At 26.0% G+C, this 15,325-nt stretch overlaps 3 protein-coding genes across 4 annotated transcripts; all 3 read right to left on the reverse strand.

The window, feature by feature from the left end:
* Positions 1-1,042: 1,042 nt before the first annotated feature.
* Positions 1,043-2,774, reverse strand: LOC145763492 (uncharacterized). Its single transcript, XM_082574949.1, has 4 exons — positions 2,619-2,774; positions 2,404-2,488; positions 2,021-2,117; positions 1,043-1,947 (listed from the first exon to the last, which is right to left on the reverse strand). The coding sequence occupies exons 1-4, from the start codon at positions 2,753-2,755 to the stop codon at positions 1,112-1,114; spliced, it is 1,155 nt and encodes a 384-aa protein (XP_082431075.1). The 5' UTR covers positions 2,756-2,774; the 3' UTR covers positions 1,043-1,111.
* Positions 2,775-3,495: 721 nt separating this feature from the next.
* On the reverse strand, positions 3,496-8,338 carry LOC145759296 (uncharacterized). Of its 2 annotated transcripts, XM_082573096.1 has the most exons (5): positions 8,181-8,338; positions 7,428-7,645; positions 6,376-6,439; positions 4,995-5,091; positions 3,496-4,584 (listed from the first exon to the last, which is right to left on the reverse strand). In XM_082573096.1, exon 5 carries the CDS (start codon positions 4,464-4,466, stop codon positions 3,807-3,809), a length of 660 nt encoding a protein of 219 aa, XP_082429222.1. In that variant the 5' UTR covers positions 4,467-4,584; positions 4,995-5,091; positions 6,376-6,439; positions 7,428-7,645; positions 8,181-8,338; the 3' UTR covers positions 3,496-3,806. The 2 variants fall into 2 exon arrangements, with proteins under 2 accessions (XP_082429222.1, XP_082429230.1); XM_082573104.1 differs by lacking the exon at positions 4,995-5,091 and having other exon boundaries at positions 6,376-7,645.
* Positions 8,339-11,242: 2,904 nt separating this feature from the next.
* On the reverse strand, positions 11,243-13,104 carry LOC145763390 (uncharacterized). Its single transcript, XM_082574829.1, has 3 exons — positions 12,921-13,104; positions 12,329-12,796; positions 11,243-12,255 (listed from the first exon to the last, which is right to left on the reverse strand). The coding sequence occupies exons 2-3, from the start codon at positions 12,387-12,389 to the stop codon at positions 11,420-11,422; spliced, it is 897 nt and encodes a 298-aa protein (XP_082430955.1). The 5' UTR covers positions 12,390-12,796; positions 12,921-13,104; the 3' UTR covers positions 11,243-11,419.
* Between the last annotated feature and the right edge of the window lie 2,221 nt (positions 13,105-15,325).

Raw genomic sequence — 15,325 nt, forward strand, 5'->3', positions numbered from 1 at the left:
ACAAATCGACGAATTTATCGAATAAATTCCACTCCCACATATGGGTAATCCCCAGCTCCCGCACCCACTTGGACATTTAAAGGTGTGTACGTCACCGATGACGTCACGTGGGGTAGTGTAGCATGACGCTGTGAAAAAAAATTTTTTTTAGATTTTTGTTGTTATTTTTTATAAAAATTAAAAAAATAAAAATTAATTATAATTAAAAAAAATTAAAAATCAAAGCTTACCTGATATTGTATTTATTACCTCGCTGATTGCATCTAAAGTAAAATTTTAAAATTAATATTTGGGTTTCTAAAAACTATTTTCTAAAATAATTTTTTTTTCACACGTATTGATACTTTTAAGTTTACTTACGCGGGTTAAGCGCATCAACCGTTGTCAAAAATAAATCACTATTTCCAATATTATTTCCAAACACCTGAAATATTTTGGTTTTAATTTAAAAATAAGATTTTCAAAACATTTAATTGATTTTATTTTGTATAATTAAATTTATTTAAAATTGCTTACCGATTTTAGAAATAACATAAAATAAATAATTTTTAAATCCATTTTTATCTTTTAACCTGTTTAGTTAAAATTGTTAAAATAATTTTTTTATTATAAATTAGAGGTTTTTATATAACATAAATAAGAGAAATATTAAAAAAAGTTAAATTTTTCTTTTTTTTAAATTTTTTTTTTATAAAAATTCAAAGTTTTTGAAATTCGTTTTAGGCCAAAGTTTTAGATGGCTAAACAGAAACATCTAGTGTTGACTATTATATTTTGTAAGAATGTTTAAAAATATGAAACTTTTATCATATAGCAAGTTGGTTTACTATTTTGTTTTGTAATTTTAATTTTTAAATTGTGGAGAAAAATCACAAAATTTTTTTTTATTTTATTTTAAAATTTAACAATCATAATAAACATTAGAGTTTAAAATAATATTCAAATAAAACGATGAAAACAAAATAAAAATCAAAAAATAAATTTTAAAAAATAATAATTTTACCTAAAGGAAAAAATATTAACTTGTTAAACAATTTATTTTATTAGATTTTAAATTCGTGACTGTTAATGAATAACAAAGTTAAATTTGTTTTGTGTCGTCATTATAGTTTTATGTTTGTTTAAGTTCAACGACCTTGGTTAACCATTTAGAAGCAAATTTAATAAATTCACTTTTTTGATCATTAATTACCCAGTCAGTTGCCTTACCATATATTTCAATTGCTTTTAAATAACATTTTTCGGCCTCGTTATACAGTTTCATGTTATGATATGCAACACCCATATTATGGTAACACAAACCAAACACTTGATATAAACAAGCATCGTCGTTTAACTCGTTTGACATAAGCGATTTCGCTTCTTTGTAAACTTGCACAGATTTATCGTAATCACCGATTTTACTACAACATGTACCGATATGTTTTAAACACCAAGCTTCATTCACACATTTCTTTACACGATCAGCGTTAATTGTTGTCTTAACTTTCTCGCGTATTTCTTCCAATAGTGGAATGCCATGTTGTTCAAATTCGATTCGTTCAGATACTCCCATCGACTTAGCTACTTCTTGCATGGCCCATGCAACCCAAGATAAATAATCAACTTTTGTGTTTGGGTTAAAATGTTGACATAAGTTAGCACTGCATCGAATTAAAGTCATTGCTGTTCGGTTTGCTTTTTTAACAGTTAGTTGTTTAGCGAAACTAATTATGTTATTAATTATGACGCCACACTCATCTGGTTTCGGTTTAAATGAAGTTGTTATGGAAACAATCCTACTGCACATTTCTTTCATTTCTTGCATTTTAATCATCTCGTACAAACATTCTGCGATTTTAAGCATTGTTTTTACGCGTTCTACTTCTGTGACGTCATAAAGAATTTGATCAAACGTCGATTTAGCTTCGGAGAAGTTTTTCGATTTCATAAAATTTTCTCCCAATTCTAAACATATAAAATTTAAATACAAAACTAATATATGTTAAACTTCAATAAAATGTAATTTTATTGAACAAACCTTTTAGTTGTTGAATTTCAAAACTATTTTTTCTTTGCCTTTGTGTTGTTAAATTTTGCATTCTTGTTGTTAGTTGATTGACTTGGCTGTTGTTTGGCTAAAATTAAATGGTTACATTTTATTAATTTGTGATTTTAAAATTCAAGTTTTAAACAATTCTATGAACTAAAGAATTTTGTATATTTTTTAGGCTAGGTTGCTAACTAAAGACTATATCTTGGTTATGCAATATTTTTCTTATTAAATATGTATGTAAAATAGCTGTATACTGTACATGTACAAATATTTATTATAAAATTCTTATTGTTTACAACCACCTTATTCTATGTAGGTTGTGTATGTCATTTAAACAGGGTTTAAAATAATATTTTGTGTTAATTAACCTTGTTAAGTTGTTCTATGACGTTTTCTAAAGTTCGGCATCGGGGAAGTCCCTCCGCTTTAAACGTTTTTCGACAATTAGGACAACTAAAAATTAAGTGAAGTTAAGTTAAGTTGTAACGTAAAAAGAGATTCTAGTCAAATGTAACTAATATTGTTATTAACATTAAGCTAAAACACAATTTGTTTTGTTAATTTTGTTAAAATATCAACTCACCTTTTAATTAAACCTCCAGGTAATTGATCCAAACAAATCTTGCATAAATTATGTCCACATGGTAATATCATTATCGGTTTTTTAAACGTTTCCAAGCAAATTGGACAATCCAATTCGGCTCTAATTTGGCTATTCATTGTTTTTAGTTTAAATTAAGTTTCGTATAAAACTGTGTAGATACTACAATTATGTTAGTAAGCTAGTGGCAGCCTTACGCTGTATTAACATTCTATAGAAAAAAACTTTTTGTAAAGAAAAAATTGTAAAGTTAATTTAGATTCATGACCATGACAAAACTTGCTCTTTTACTCTTTGCTTCTTTATTCTCTTTTATTTATTTTCAGCAAAAACGAAATTTACATAACGCTTTAATAAATAAAACTTGGCCTCGTTGGGATAACTGAAATCTAATCTTGCGTAACCTGTTATTTTGTTTTTTCAAATAATTTAATAAACAAGTTTTTACACAAATTTTATTAAACCTTAATTTTACTCGACAAATAAAATTAAATTTGCGAAAAAATATTTTATGTGCAACTTAATTGTTTCTTTAAACTTAAATATATTGATCAAAACTCTGTAATCCTAACAGTTTAATAATTAAAACAACTTAAGCCCTACTTACAACATTATTTACAACATTAAAACTGATATATCTACTAATAAATATAAGTTAATTATTTAGAAGTGATTATACATGATTCCTTTGTTATATTTAAAATATACAATCAACTTAAATATTGATGCTGGGTTATAACTAATAAGAAAATATTTTTGGTTTGAGTTTTAATTTTGATAACATTATACAACACGTTGTAAAGTTACATAGTATTATAATACATAGTAACTTGTAAGCAAAATAAGTAGTGTGTAAATAATTATCAATATACGTTAAAGTTATTAAGTTTTTAATAAATATTATTTTTTATTAAGTTAAAACTAAAACATGTAAATTATGTTGAAATAACTTAAAAAAAAACGATAAAAACTCACTATCTTAATTTCAAAACATAATTATTTTACCTAAAAAGAAAAAAATTAACTTGAAAAACAATTTACTTTATTGGAATTCAAATTTGTGATTGTTAATGAATACCCAGGTTAAATTTGTTTTGTGACGTCATAATAGTTTTATGTTTGTTTAAGTTCAGTGACCTTAGTTAAACATTTAGAAGAAAGTTTAATACTTTAATTTTTTTCATCATTATTTTCCCAGTCAGTTGTCTTATAATATATTTCAATTGCTTTTAAATAACAATTTTCGGCCTCGTTATACAGTTTCATGTCTTCATATGCAGAACCCATATTATTGTAACACAAACCAAACACTCGATATAAACAAGCATCGTCGTTTAACTCGTTTGACATAAGCGATATCGCTTCTTTGTGGACTTGCACAGATTTATCGTAATCACCGATTTCATTACAACATGCACCGATATGTTTTAAACACCAAGCTTCGTTCTCACATTTCTTTACACGATCAGCGTTAATTGTTGTCTTAATTTTACCGCGTATTTCTTCCAATAGTGGAATGCCATGTTGTTTAAATTCGATTTGTTCAGATTTTCCCATCGACTTAGCTACTTCTTGCATGGCTCCTGCAACCACAGCTAGTTTGCTAACTTTTGTGTTTGGGTTAAAATGTTGACATAAGTTAGCACCACATCGAATTAAAGTCATTGCTGTTCGGTTTGCTTTTTTAACAGTTAGTTGTTTAGCGAAACTAAATATGTTATTAATTATGACATCACACTCGTCCGGTTTCGGTTGAAGTGAAGTTGTCATGGCAACAATCTCACAGCACATCTCTTTTGTTTCTTCCATTTTATTCATCTCGTTAAACATTCTGCGATTTTAAGCATTGTTTTTATGCGTTCTACTTCTGTAACGTCATAAAGAATTTGATCGAACGTCGATTTAGCTTCGGAAAAGTTTTTCGATTTCATCATTTTTTCTCCCAATTCTAAACAAAAATTAGTTAAAGAGATGGTTCGGTCGTAGAGTTTCTTTGTTAATTATGTTGAAATTTTTTCAACTTACACGAGGATACCATTATTTTAAAAATAAGTCGAGTAGGTTTCGAGATATCGGGATTTTTTTTTTTTGCAGAAAACAAACTTAACATAAAAAGCAGTATTTAGCCATATTATATAAGACATTTTTTATCTTTAAAAGTATTTTTAATTAGGTAGGCCGTATTTAAAAAAATTTAACAAATTATGGCTATGCTGTTAATTTTGAAAATTTACCAGCCAAAAACGCTTAAAAAATTATAACAATTTAAAAAACCTATTTGATCAAGATTAATATTTGTAAAACTTCAATAAAATGTAATTTTGTTTAAAACTTCAATAAAATGTAATTTTAACAAACTTTTTAGTTGTTGATTTTCAAAACTATTTTTTCGTTGTTTTTTTGTTGTTAAATTTTGCATTTTTGTTGTTAGTTGATTGACTTGGCTGTTGTTTGGCTAAAATTAAATGGTTAGCTTTTTTATTCTATCATTAAGCATAATAAAAAGTAATGCAAAAACTTTGATATTTTGTATATAATGTAGGTTATATTATTAACTATGCAACCTTTTCAATTAAACAAGTTTTTACACAAATTTTATTAAACCTTAATTTTACTCGATAAATAAAATTAAATTTGCGAAAAAATATTTTATGTGCAACTTAATTGTTTCTTTAAACTTAAATATATTGATCAAAACTCTGTCATCCTAACAGTTTAATAATTAAAACAACTTAAGCCCTACTTACAACATTATTTACAACATTAAAACTGATATATCTACTAATAAATATAAGTTAATTATTAAGAAGTGATTATACATGATTCCTTTGTTATATTTAAAATATACAATCAACTTAAATATTGATGCTGGGTTATAACTAATAAGAAAATATTTTTGGTTTAAGTTTTAATTTGATAACATTATACAACACGTTGTAAAGTTACACAGTATTATAATACATAGTAACTTGTAAGCAAAATAAGTAGTGTGTAAATGATTATCAATATACGTTTAAGTTATTAATTTTATATTATTTATAATTTTTTATTAAGTTAAAACTAAAACATGTAAATTATGTTAAAATAAGTAAAAATCGGTAATAACTCACGCTTATATTTTAACTTGTTTAATTAAATTATAAAAAATAATATATTATTGTTATTGTTGAAGAATGTAATATTGTGACGTGTTTAAGTTATAAGTAAATACCGGGATAACAAATGGTATTAGAGGCCTCGTAACTCAATGTCATAACTGGTTTACTTTAATACTAGATTTTAAAACGTTTTAGGCTAAGTTGTGAAAGGTAGCTTAACAGGGACATCCAGTGTTTGCTTTTTTGTTTTATTTTTAATTTAACTCTATCAGTAAAGTTTGTTTTTTATCGGTTTTTAACTTTTTTAAGCAAATTGGACAAATTAATTTGGCACGTCACCGATGACGTGACGTGGGGTAATATAACATACGCTGTAAAAATCGTGGTTTTAGGTTTCTAGTAAATTTTTTCAACTTTATCTAATTAAATTGAAATTAATATTTTTTTCTTAACTTATATTTAATCAGCCTAAAATAATTAAAATTTATTTTAATTAAAGCTTACCTGATATTGTATTTATTACTTCGCTGATGGAATTTAAAATAAAGTTTTAGAATAAATAAATAGGTTTTAAACCAAATTTCACAATATTATCAGAATTAATTATTTTCACACTTATTAAAACTTTTAAGTTTACTTACGCGGGTTAAGTGCATCAACCGTTGTCAAAAATAAATCACTATTTTCAATATTATTTCCAAACACCTGAAATATTTTGGTTTTAATTTAAAAATAAGATTTTATAAAACATTTAATTGATTTTATTTTGTATAATTAAATTTATTTAAAATTGCTTACCGATTTTAGAAATAATAATAAACAAATAATTTTTGAATTCATTTCTATTTTTTCAACCTGTTCAGTTAAAATTGTTAAAATAAATTTTAAATTATAAATTAGAGGTTTTTATATAACACAAAAAGAAATATTAGAAAAAGTTTAAATTTTCCTTTTTTTTAAATCGTTTTAGGCTAAAGTTTTAGTTAATGTATTACTGTCGCCTACGTAGGCGGCCATTCATTGAAACCTTAGACTATTCCAAAGTATATATATAAACACAAGTAGTTTAACTGATTCAACCGGATCGTTACGTCATTTTTCCGATTCATGGAAGCCAAAATGGGTCTTAGAAATGCATTACAGATATAGGAAAAAACACGAATATTTTGATTTGCGAAAATTCCTAACATGGGCACCTAACAATTTAACTAGAATTATATTATACTAATATTTTGACACTTTTATACGCAAACATTTTTGTTGAAAATAGAAAATTGTATTTTCTCAAAGAAATTGTAGCATGCCCTGGGTATTATTTAAGTTTGTCCCCAATTTTGATTCATACAACAATGTGTTTTATGACGTGATAATGTTTAGTAAATAACATTTTGGGCATTTTCTCATTATTTTATTTCTTTTTTACTTTTATTTTGAAAATATCTCTATTTAATAACAACACTAAGGAAAAAACTTTGCGTAAAAATATTAAAATATTAGTAAAATCGAATTCCGGTGAAATTTTTAAATTTCTACGTAAGGAATTCTTGTAAAACGGGATATTTGTGTTTTTTCCTATACCTGTAATGCATTTCTAAGACCCATTTTGATCTTCTAATTTTACTTCCAATCACGAGTTCAACTACTTTTGTTTATATTTATACTTTGGACTGTTTATACGATTCAGATATACAACCTCGTGTGTGGTGATGGTATTTTCTTTCGCTCGGTGTCACTGCGTCGCGAATCACGTTCTCGAGACCGTGAACAATCCCCGGGTTTAATCGTAAATAAGCACGGGGATTCGTTCCACGCTACCCCGTCGAGCAAACAGTCTGATCGCGGGCTTCGTGTTTTTTTAAATGGTGTCGTTTGCGATTTCCTTTTCTAATTTTCGTCTTTGCTTCGTCTTGACTACCATTTTATTTTGAAATTTCAAATTGTAATTTATAAAAAAAATTATTAAATTTTAATTTCATATTATTTATTATTTTTTAAATATATTAATCAAGGATAAACATTACACGACAAAAAAAAAATTTAAACAATAAACAGAATAAAAAAAAAATAAAAAACTTAAAAAAAAATTGAAAACATTTTACTTTAAAATATTAACTTGTAAAACGATTTACTTTATTGGATTTAAAATTCGTGGTTTGTTAATAAATAACCAAGTTAATTTTGTTTTATAACGTCATAATAATTTATGTTTGTTTGAGTTTAACGACCCTGGTTAAACATTTAGAAGAAAGTTTAATACTTTCATTTTTTTCACCAAACATATCAAATTTAAATATGTTTAACCAGAGCCCTCCGCTTTAAACGTTTCTCGACAGTTAGGACAACTAAAAATTAAGTGAATTTAAGTTAAGTTGTAACGTAAAAAGAGATTTTAGTCAAATATAACTAATACAATTTTTTTTGTTAATTTTTTAAAATATCAACTTACCTTTTGTTTAAACCTCCAGGTAATTGATCCAAACAAATCTTGCATAAATTATGTCCACATGGTAACATCATTATCGGTTTTTTAAACGTTTCCAAGCAAATTGGACAACCCAATTCGGCTCTAATTTGACTATTCATTGTTTATAGTTTTAATTAAGTTTTAACTCTGAAATAAAAATTTATACATATAAAACTGTGTAGATACTACAATTATGTTAGTAAGCTAGTGGCAGCCTTACGCTGTATTAACATTCTATAGAAAAAAACTTGTTGTAAAGAAAAAATTTTAAAGTTAATTTAGATTCATGACCATGACAAAAACTTGCTCTTCTACTCTTTGCTTCTTTATTCTCTTTTATTTATTTTCAGCAAAAACGAAATCTATTTTAATCTGCTACATAACGCTTCAATAAATAAAACTTGGCCTCGTTGGGATAACTGAAATCTAATCTTGCGTTACTCTTGCTATTTTGTCTGTTCAAATAATTTTAAAAAACAAGTTTTTACACAAATTTTATTAAACCTTAATTTTACTCGATAAATAAAATTAAATTTGCGAAAAAATGTTTTATGTGCAACTTAATTGTTTCTTTAAACTTAAATATATTAATTAAAACTCTGTCATCCTAACAGTTTAATAATTAAAACAACTTCAGCCTTATACCTACAACATTATCTACAACATTAAAACTGATATATCTACTAATAAATATGAGTTTATTATTAAGAAGTGATTATACATGATTCCTTTGTTATATTTAAAATATATAATCAACTTAAATATTGATGCTGGGTTATAACTAATAAGAAAATATTTTTGGTTTAAGTTTTAATTTTGATAACATTATACAACACGTTGTAAAGTTACACAGTATTATAATACATAGTAACTTGTAAGCAAAATAAGTAGTGTGTAAATAATTATCAATATACGTTTAAGTTATTAAGTTTTTAATAAATATTATTTTTTATTAAGTTAAAATTGAAACATGTGAATTATGTTAAATTACCTAAAAAAAGCGATATTAACTCACGCTTATATTTTAACATGTTTAATTAAATTATAAAAAATAATATATTATTGTTATTGTTGAAGAATGTAATATTGTGACGTGTTTAAGTTATAAGTAAATACCGGGACAACAAATGGTATTAGAGGCCTCGTAACCCAATGTCATAACTGGTTTACTTTAATACTAGATTTTAAAACGTTTTAGGCTAAGTTGTGAAAGGTAGCTTAACAGGGACATCTAGTGTTTGCTTTTACGTTTTATTTTTAATTTAACTCTATCAGTAAAGTTTGTTTTTTGTCGGTTTTAAACTTTTCTAAGCAAATTGTACAAATTAATTTGGCACGTCACCGATGACGTCACGTGGGGTAGTGTAGCATGACGCTGTAAAAATCGTGTTTTAGATTTCTTGTAAATTTTTGAAATTTTATCTAATTAAATTGATATTAATTTTTTTTTCTTTAACTTGTATTTAATAAGCCCAAAATATAAGTTTATTTTAATTAAAGCGTACCTGATATTGTATTTATTACTTCGCTGATTGCATCTAAAATAAAATTTTAAAATAAATATTAGGGTTTAAACCAAATTTTACAATGTTAACTGAATTAATTATTTTCACTCGTATTGATACTTTTAAGTTTACTTACGCGGGTTAAGCGTATCAACCGTTGTCAAAAATAAATCACTATTTCCAATATTATTTCCAAACACCTGAAATATTTTGGTTTCAATTTAAAAATAAGATTTTTTTAAACATTTAATTGATTTTTTTTTGTATAATTATATTTATTTAAATTGCTTACCGATTTTTGAAATAATATTAAACAAATAATTTTTGAATTCATTTTTATTTTTTCAACCTGTTCAGTTAAAATTGTTAAAATAAATTTTAAATTATAAATTAGAGGTTTTTATATAACACAAATAAAAGAAATATTAGAAAAAGTTTAAATTTTCTCTTTTTTTAAATCGTTTTAGGCTAAAGTTTTAGTTAATGTATTACTGTCTAATGTATTACTGTCGCCTACGTAGGCGGCCATTCATTGAAACCTTAGATTATTCCAAAGTAAATATATAAACACAAGTAGTTTAACTGATTCAACCGGATTGTTACGTCATTTTTCCGATTCATGGAGGCCAAAATGGGTCTTAGAAATGCATTACATATATAGGAAAAAACACGAATATTTTGATTTGCGTTGAAAATTCCTAACATGGACACCTAACAATTTAACTAGAATTATATTCAACTAATATTTTGACACTTTTATACGCAAAAATTTTTATTAAAAATAGAAAATTGTATTTACTCAAAGAAATTGTCGCATGCCCTGAGTATTATTTAAGTTTGTCCCCAATTTTGATTCATACAACAATGTGTTTTATGACGTGATAATATTTAGTAAACAACATTTTGGGCATTTTTTTATTATTTTATTTTTTTTATATTTATTTTAATTATATATCTATTAAATAACAACACTAAGGAAAAAACTTCGCGTAAAAATGTTAAAATATTAGTAAAATGGAATTCCGGTAAAATTTTTAGATTTCTACGTAAGGAATTCTTGTAAAACGGGATATTCGTGTTTTTTTCTATACCACTAATGCATTTCTAAGACCCATTTTGATTTTCTAATTTTACTTCCAATCACGAGTTCAACTACTTTTGTTTATATTTATACTTTGGACTGTTTATACGATTCAGATATACAACCTCGTGTGTGGTGATGGTATTTTCTTTCGCTCGGTGTCACTGCGTCGCGAATCACGTTCCCGAGGCCGTGAACAATCCCCGGGTTTAATCGTAAATAAGCCCGGGAATTCGTTCCACGCTACTCCGTCGAACCAACAGCCTGATCAAGGGCTTCGCGATTTCCTAAATGTTGTCGTTTCGCATTTTCTTTCTTAATTTTCGTCTTTGCTTCGTCTTGACTACCATTTTATTTTGAAATTTTAAATTGTAAATTATAAAAAAAATTATTAAATTTTAATTTCATATTATTTATTTTGTTTTAATTATATTAATCAAGGTTAAACATTACGCGACAAAAATAAAATTTAAACAATAAACAAAATAAAAAAATAAAATAAAAAACATCAAAATAAAATTAAAATATTTTACTTTAAAATATTAACTTGAAAAAGGATTAACTTTATTGGATTTAAAGTTCTCGATTGTTAATAAATAACCAACTTAAATATGTTTTGTGACGTCATTATAGTTTTAGGTTTGTTTAAGTTCAACGACCTCGGTTAAACATTTAGAAGCAAGTTTAATTTCTTTATTTTTTTGATCATTATTTTCCCAGTCAGTTGCCTTACTTTTAGTTTCAATTGCTTTTAAATAACAATTTTCGGCCTCGTTATACAGTTTCATGTTTCCATATGCAGCACCCATATTATGGTAACAATGACCAAACACTTGATATAAACAAGCATTGTCGTTTAACTCGTTTGACATAAGCGATATCGCTTCTTTGTAAACTTGCACAGATTTATCGTAATCACCGATTTCATCTAAACAATATCCGATAAAATTTAAGCACCAAGCTTCATTCACACATTTATTTACACGATCAGCGTTAATTGTTGTCTTAACTTTCTCGCGTATTTCTTCCAATAGTGGAATGCCGTGTTGTTCAAATTCGATTCGTTCAGATTTTCCCATCGACGTAGCTACTTCTTGCATGGCTGATGCAACGCATTGTAGTATGTTAACTTTTGCGTTTGGGTCAAAATGTTGACATAAGTTAGCACCACATCGAATTAAAGTCATTGCTGTTCGGTTTGCTTTTTTAACAATTAGTTGTTCAGCGAAACTAATTATGTTATCGATTATGACTTCACACTCATCTGGTTTCGGTTGAAGTGAAGTTGTCATGGCAACAATCTCACTGCATATTTCTATCATTTCTTGCATTTTATTCATCTCGTACAAACATTCCGCGATTTTAAACATTGTTTTTACGCGTTCTACCTCTGTGACGTCATAAAGGATTTGATCGAACGTCGATTTAGCTTCGGAAAAGTTTTTCGATTTCATAAAATTTTCTCCCAATTCTAAACATATAAAATTTAAATACAAAACTAATATATGTTAAACTTTAATAAAATGTAATTTTGTTAAACAAACCTTTTAGTTGTTGAATTTCAAAACTATTTCTTCTTTGTTTTTGTGTTGTTAAATTTTGCATTCTTGTTGTTATTTGATTGACTTGGCTGTTGTTTGGCTAAAATTAAATAGTTAGCTTTTTGATTTTAATATAAGGATAATAAAAGAAAATTGCAAAAACTTTGACATTTTGTATATTATGTAGGTTATATAACTAACTATGCAACATTTTCAATATTTTATTAATCTTAAATAACTGTAGTTGGTACATGTACAAATATTTACTAAATTTATTCAATTCGTGCTGATTTTATAAGTTTAAATATTCTCTTCAACCACCTTACTCTATGTACTTTGTGTATGTCATTTAAACAGGGTTTAAATTAATATTTTTGTTAATGAACCTTGTTAAGTTGTTCTATGACGTTTTCTAATGTTCGGCATCGGGGAAGCCCCTCTGTTTTAAACGTTTTTCGACAATTAGGACAACTAAAAATAATTAAAATTAAGTTAGGCTACAAATTGAAAAAAAATAGTATAATTAGATTAATAATGTTATTATTATACAACTAAATATAAGTAATTTTGTTGTTTTTGTTAAAATATCAATCACCTTTTATTTAAACCTCCAGGTAATTGATCCAAACAAATCTTGCATAAATTATGTCCACATGGTAACATCATTATCGGTTTTTTAAACGTTTCCAAGCAAATTGGACAATCCAATTCGGCTCTAACTTGACTATTCATTGTTTTTAGTTTTAATTTAAACGAACAGATTTAACTTTAAATGTAAGGATAGGCAATGTCTTACTATACCCTGCGTTTTGTCATTGAGAGTTTAAAATAAAACATTTCAGGATTTTGTTAAATATTGTAAGCTACAACAACACACAGCAAATATGTTCTTTTTATAGAGAAACAAAAGACAAGACGTAAAGCTCATATCAAGTGACTGGAATAGTTTTTGTATAAAGTATGTGATAATAAATCAAAACATTGCGTTGATTGTAAATTGATATCAAAACATCGAAATTACTAAAGAACCTAAAATGTTTTAATCTAACCTTTGCCTTTAAAATGGCTAGGGTTGTTTATTGTTGTGATTTTATTTATGACGTCAAAATTACTTATTTTTATTTTCAACAAATTTACAATTTATTAAATATATTTACATTTCAATATTTGAAGTCAAAAATTATAATTTCTATTTTTAAGTTATTATTTTTAAATAATTTTAAACATCATTAAATTAAAATTAAACTATGTAAATTATGTTAAACTAACTAAAATAACGATAAGAATTTAATTTTATATTTTAACCTGTTTAATTAAATTAATTTTAAATTAAACATTTATTTTCAATAACTTAAAACGTAACAAAAGTTATAACAAAATATTAAACAAATTATTTCTAAATTTTTACATTTTAACATGTTTAGTTACATAGTAAAAAATAATTTTCAAGATAGAAAAATATAAAAAGGATTTTTTTAAATGTGAATTTTTTTTAAACATTTTGGGCCATCTTGTTAAAGAAGGTATCTCTACAGAAACATCTAGTTTATTACTGTCGCATTGGTAGGCGGCCATTCATTGAAACCTTAGACTATTCCAAAGTATATATATAAACACAAGTAGTTTAACTGATTCATCCGGATCGTTACGTCATTTTTCCGATTCATGAAGGCCAAAATGGGTCTTAGAAATGCATTACAGGTATAGGAAAAAACACGAATATTTTGATTTGCGAAAATTCCTAACATGGGCACCTAACAATTTAACTAGAATTATATTATACTAATATTTTGACACTTTTATACGCAAAAATTTTTAATAAAAATAGAAAATTGTATTTTCTCAAAGAAATTGTCGCATGCCCTGAGTATTATTTAAGTTTGTCCCCAATTTTGATTCATACAACAATGTGTTTTATGACGTGATAATATTTAGTAAACAACATTTTGGGCATTTTTTTATTATTTTATTTTTTTTTACTTTTATTTTGATTATATCTCTATTTAATAACAACACTAAGGAAAAAACTTCGCGTAAAAATGTTAAAATATTAGTAAAATCGAATTCCGGTAAAATTTTTAGATTTCTACGTAAGGAATTCTTGTAAAACGAGATATTCGTGTTTTTTTCTATACCTGTAATGCATTTTTAAGACCCATTTTGATCTTCTAATTTTACTTCCAATCACGTGTTCAACTACTTTTGTTTATATTTATACTTTGGGCTGTTTATACGATTCAAATATACAACCTCGTGTGTGGTGATGGTATTTTCTTTCGCTCGGTGTCACTGCGTCGCGAATCACGTTCTCGAGACTGTGAACAATCCCCGGGTTTAATCGTAAATAAGCACGGGGATTCGTTCCACGCTACCCCGTCGAGCAAACAGCCTGATCGCGGGCTTCGTAATTTCCTAAATGTTGTCGTTTCGCATTTTCCTTTCTTAATTTTCGTTTTTATCTCGTTTTGACTACCATTTTATTTTGAAATTATAAATTTGTTATTTGAAAAAGTGCTTAAAAACGTACTAAATTTAAATTTTATAATTTTTTTTAATTTTTTTAAAAATATAGTAAACAAGACTTAACACTTTAATACAAAAATAAATTTAAACATATACATTGTGCATGTCGTTTAAACAGGGTTTAAATTACAATAAACAGAATAAATAAATGAAATAAAAAAAATTGAAAAACTTTTACTTTAAAATATTAACTTGTAAAACAATTAACTTTAAAGTTCTCGATTGTTAATGAATAACCAAGTTAAATTTGTTTTGTGACGTCATAATAGTTTTATGTTTGTTTAAGTTCAACGACATTGGTTAACCATTTAGAAGAAAATTTAATATCTTCATTTTTTTGATCATTATTTGGCCAGTCAGTTACCTTATGAAATATTTCAATTGCTTTTAAAAAATAATTTTCGGCCTCGTTATACAGTTTCATGTTATGATATGCAGAACCCATATTATGGTAACAATTACCAAACACTTGATATA

The sequence above is a fragment of the Corella eumyota genome, chromosome 1 (genome assembly GCF_963082875.1).
Source record: "Corella eumyota chromosome 1, kaCorEumy4.1, whole genome shotgun sequence".
NCBI lineage: Eukaryota > Metazoa > Chordata > Ascidiacea > Phlebobranchia > Corellidae > Corella > Corella eumyota.

Coding starts and splice junctions, on each gene's coding strand:
- LOC145763492 (XM_082574949.1), bottom strand. CDS start 2,755: ATGAATAGCCAAATTAGAGCCGAATTGGATTGTCCAATTTGCTTGGAA. Junction 2,489..2,618: donor CCTGGAGGTTTAATTAAAAG/GTGAGTTGATAT, acceptor CTTAATTTTTAG/TTGTCCTAATTGTCGAAAAA. Junction 1,948..2,020: donor TGAAATTCAACAACTAAAAG/GTTTGTTCAATA, acceptor TTATATGTTTAG/AATTGGGAGAAAATTTTATG.
- LOC145759296 (XM_082573096.1), bottom strand. CDS start 4,466: ATGTTTAACGAGATGAATAAAATGGAAGAAACAAAAGAGATGTGCTGT.
- LOC145763390 (XM_082574829.1), bottom strand. CDS start 12,389: ATGCAAAATTTAACAACACAAAAACAAAGAAGAAATAGTTTTGAAATT. Junction 12,256..12,328: donor TGAAATTCAACAACTAAAAG/GTTTGTTTAACA, acceptor TTATATGTTTAG/AATTGGGAGAAAATTTTATG.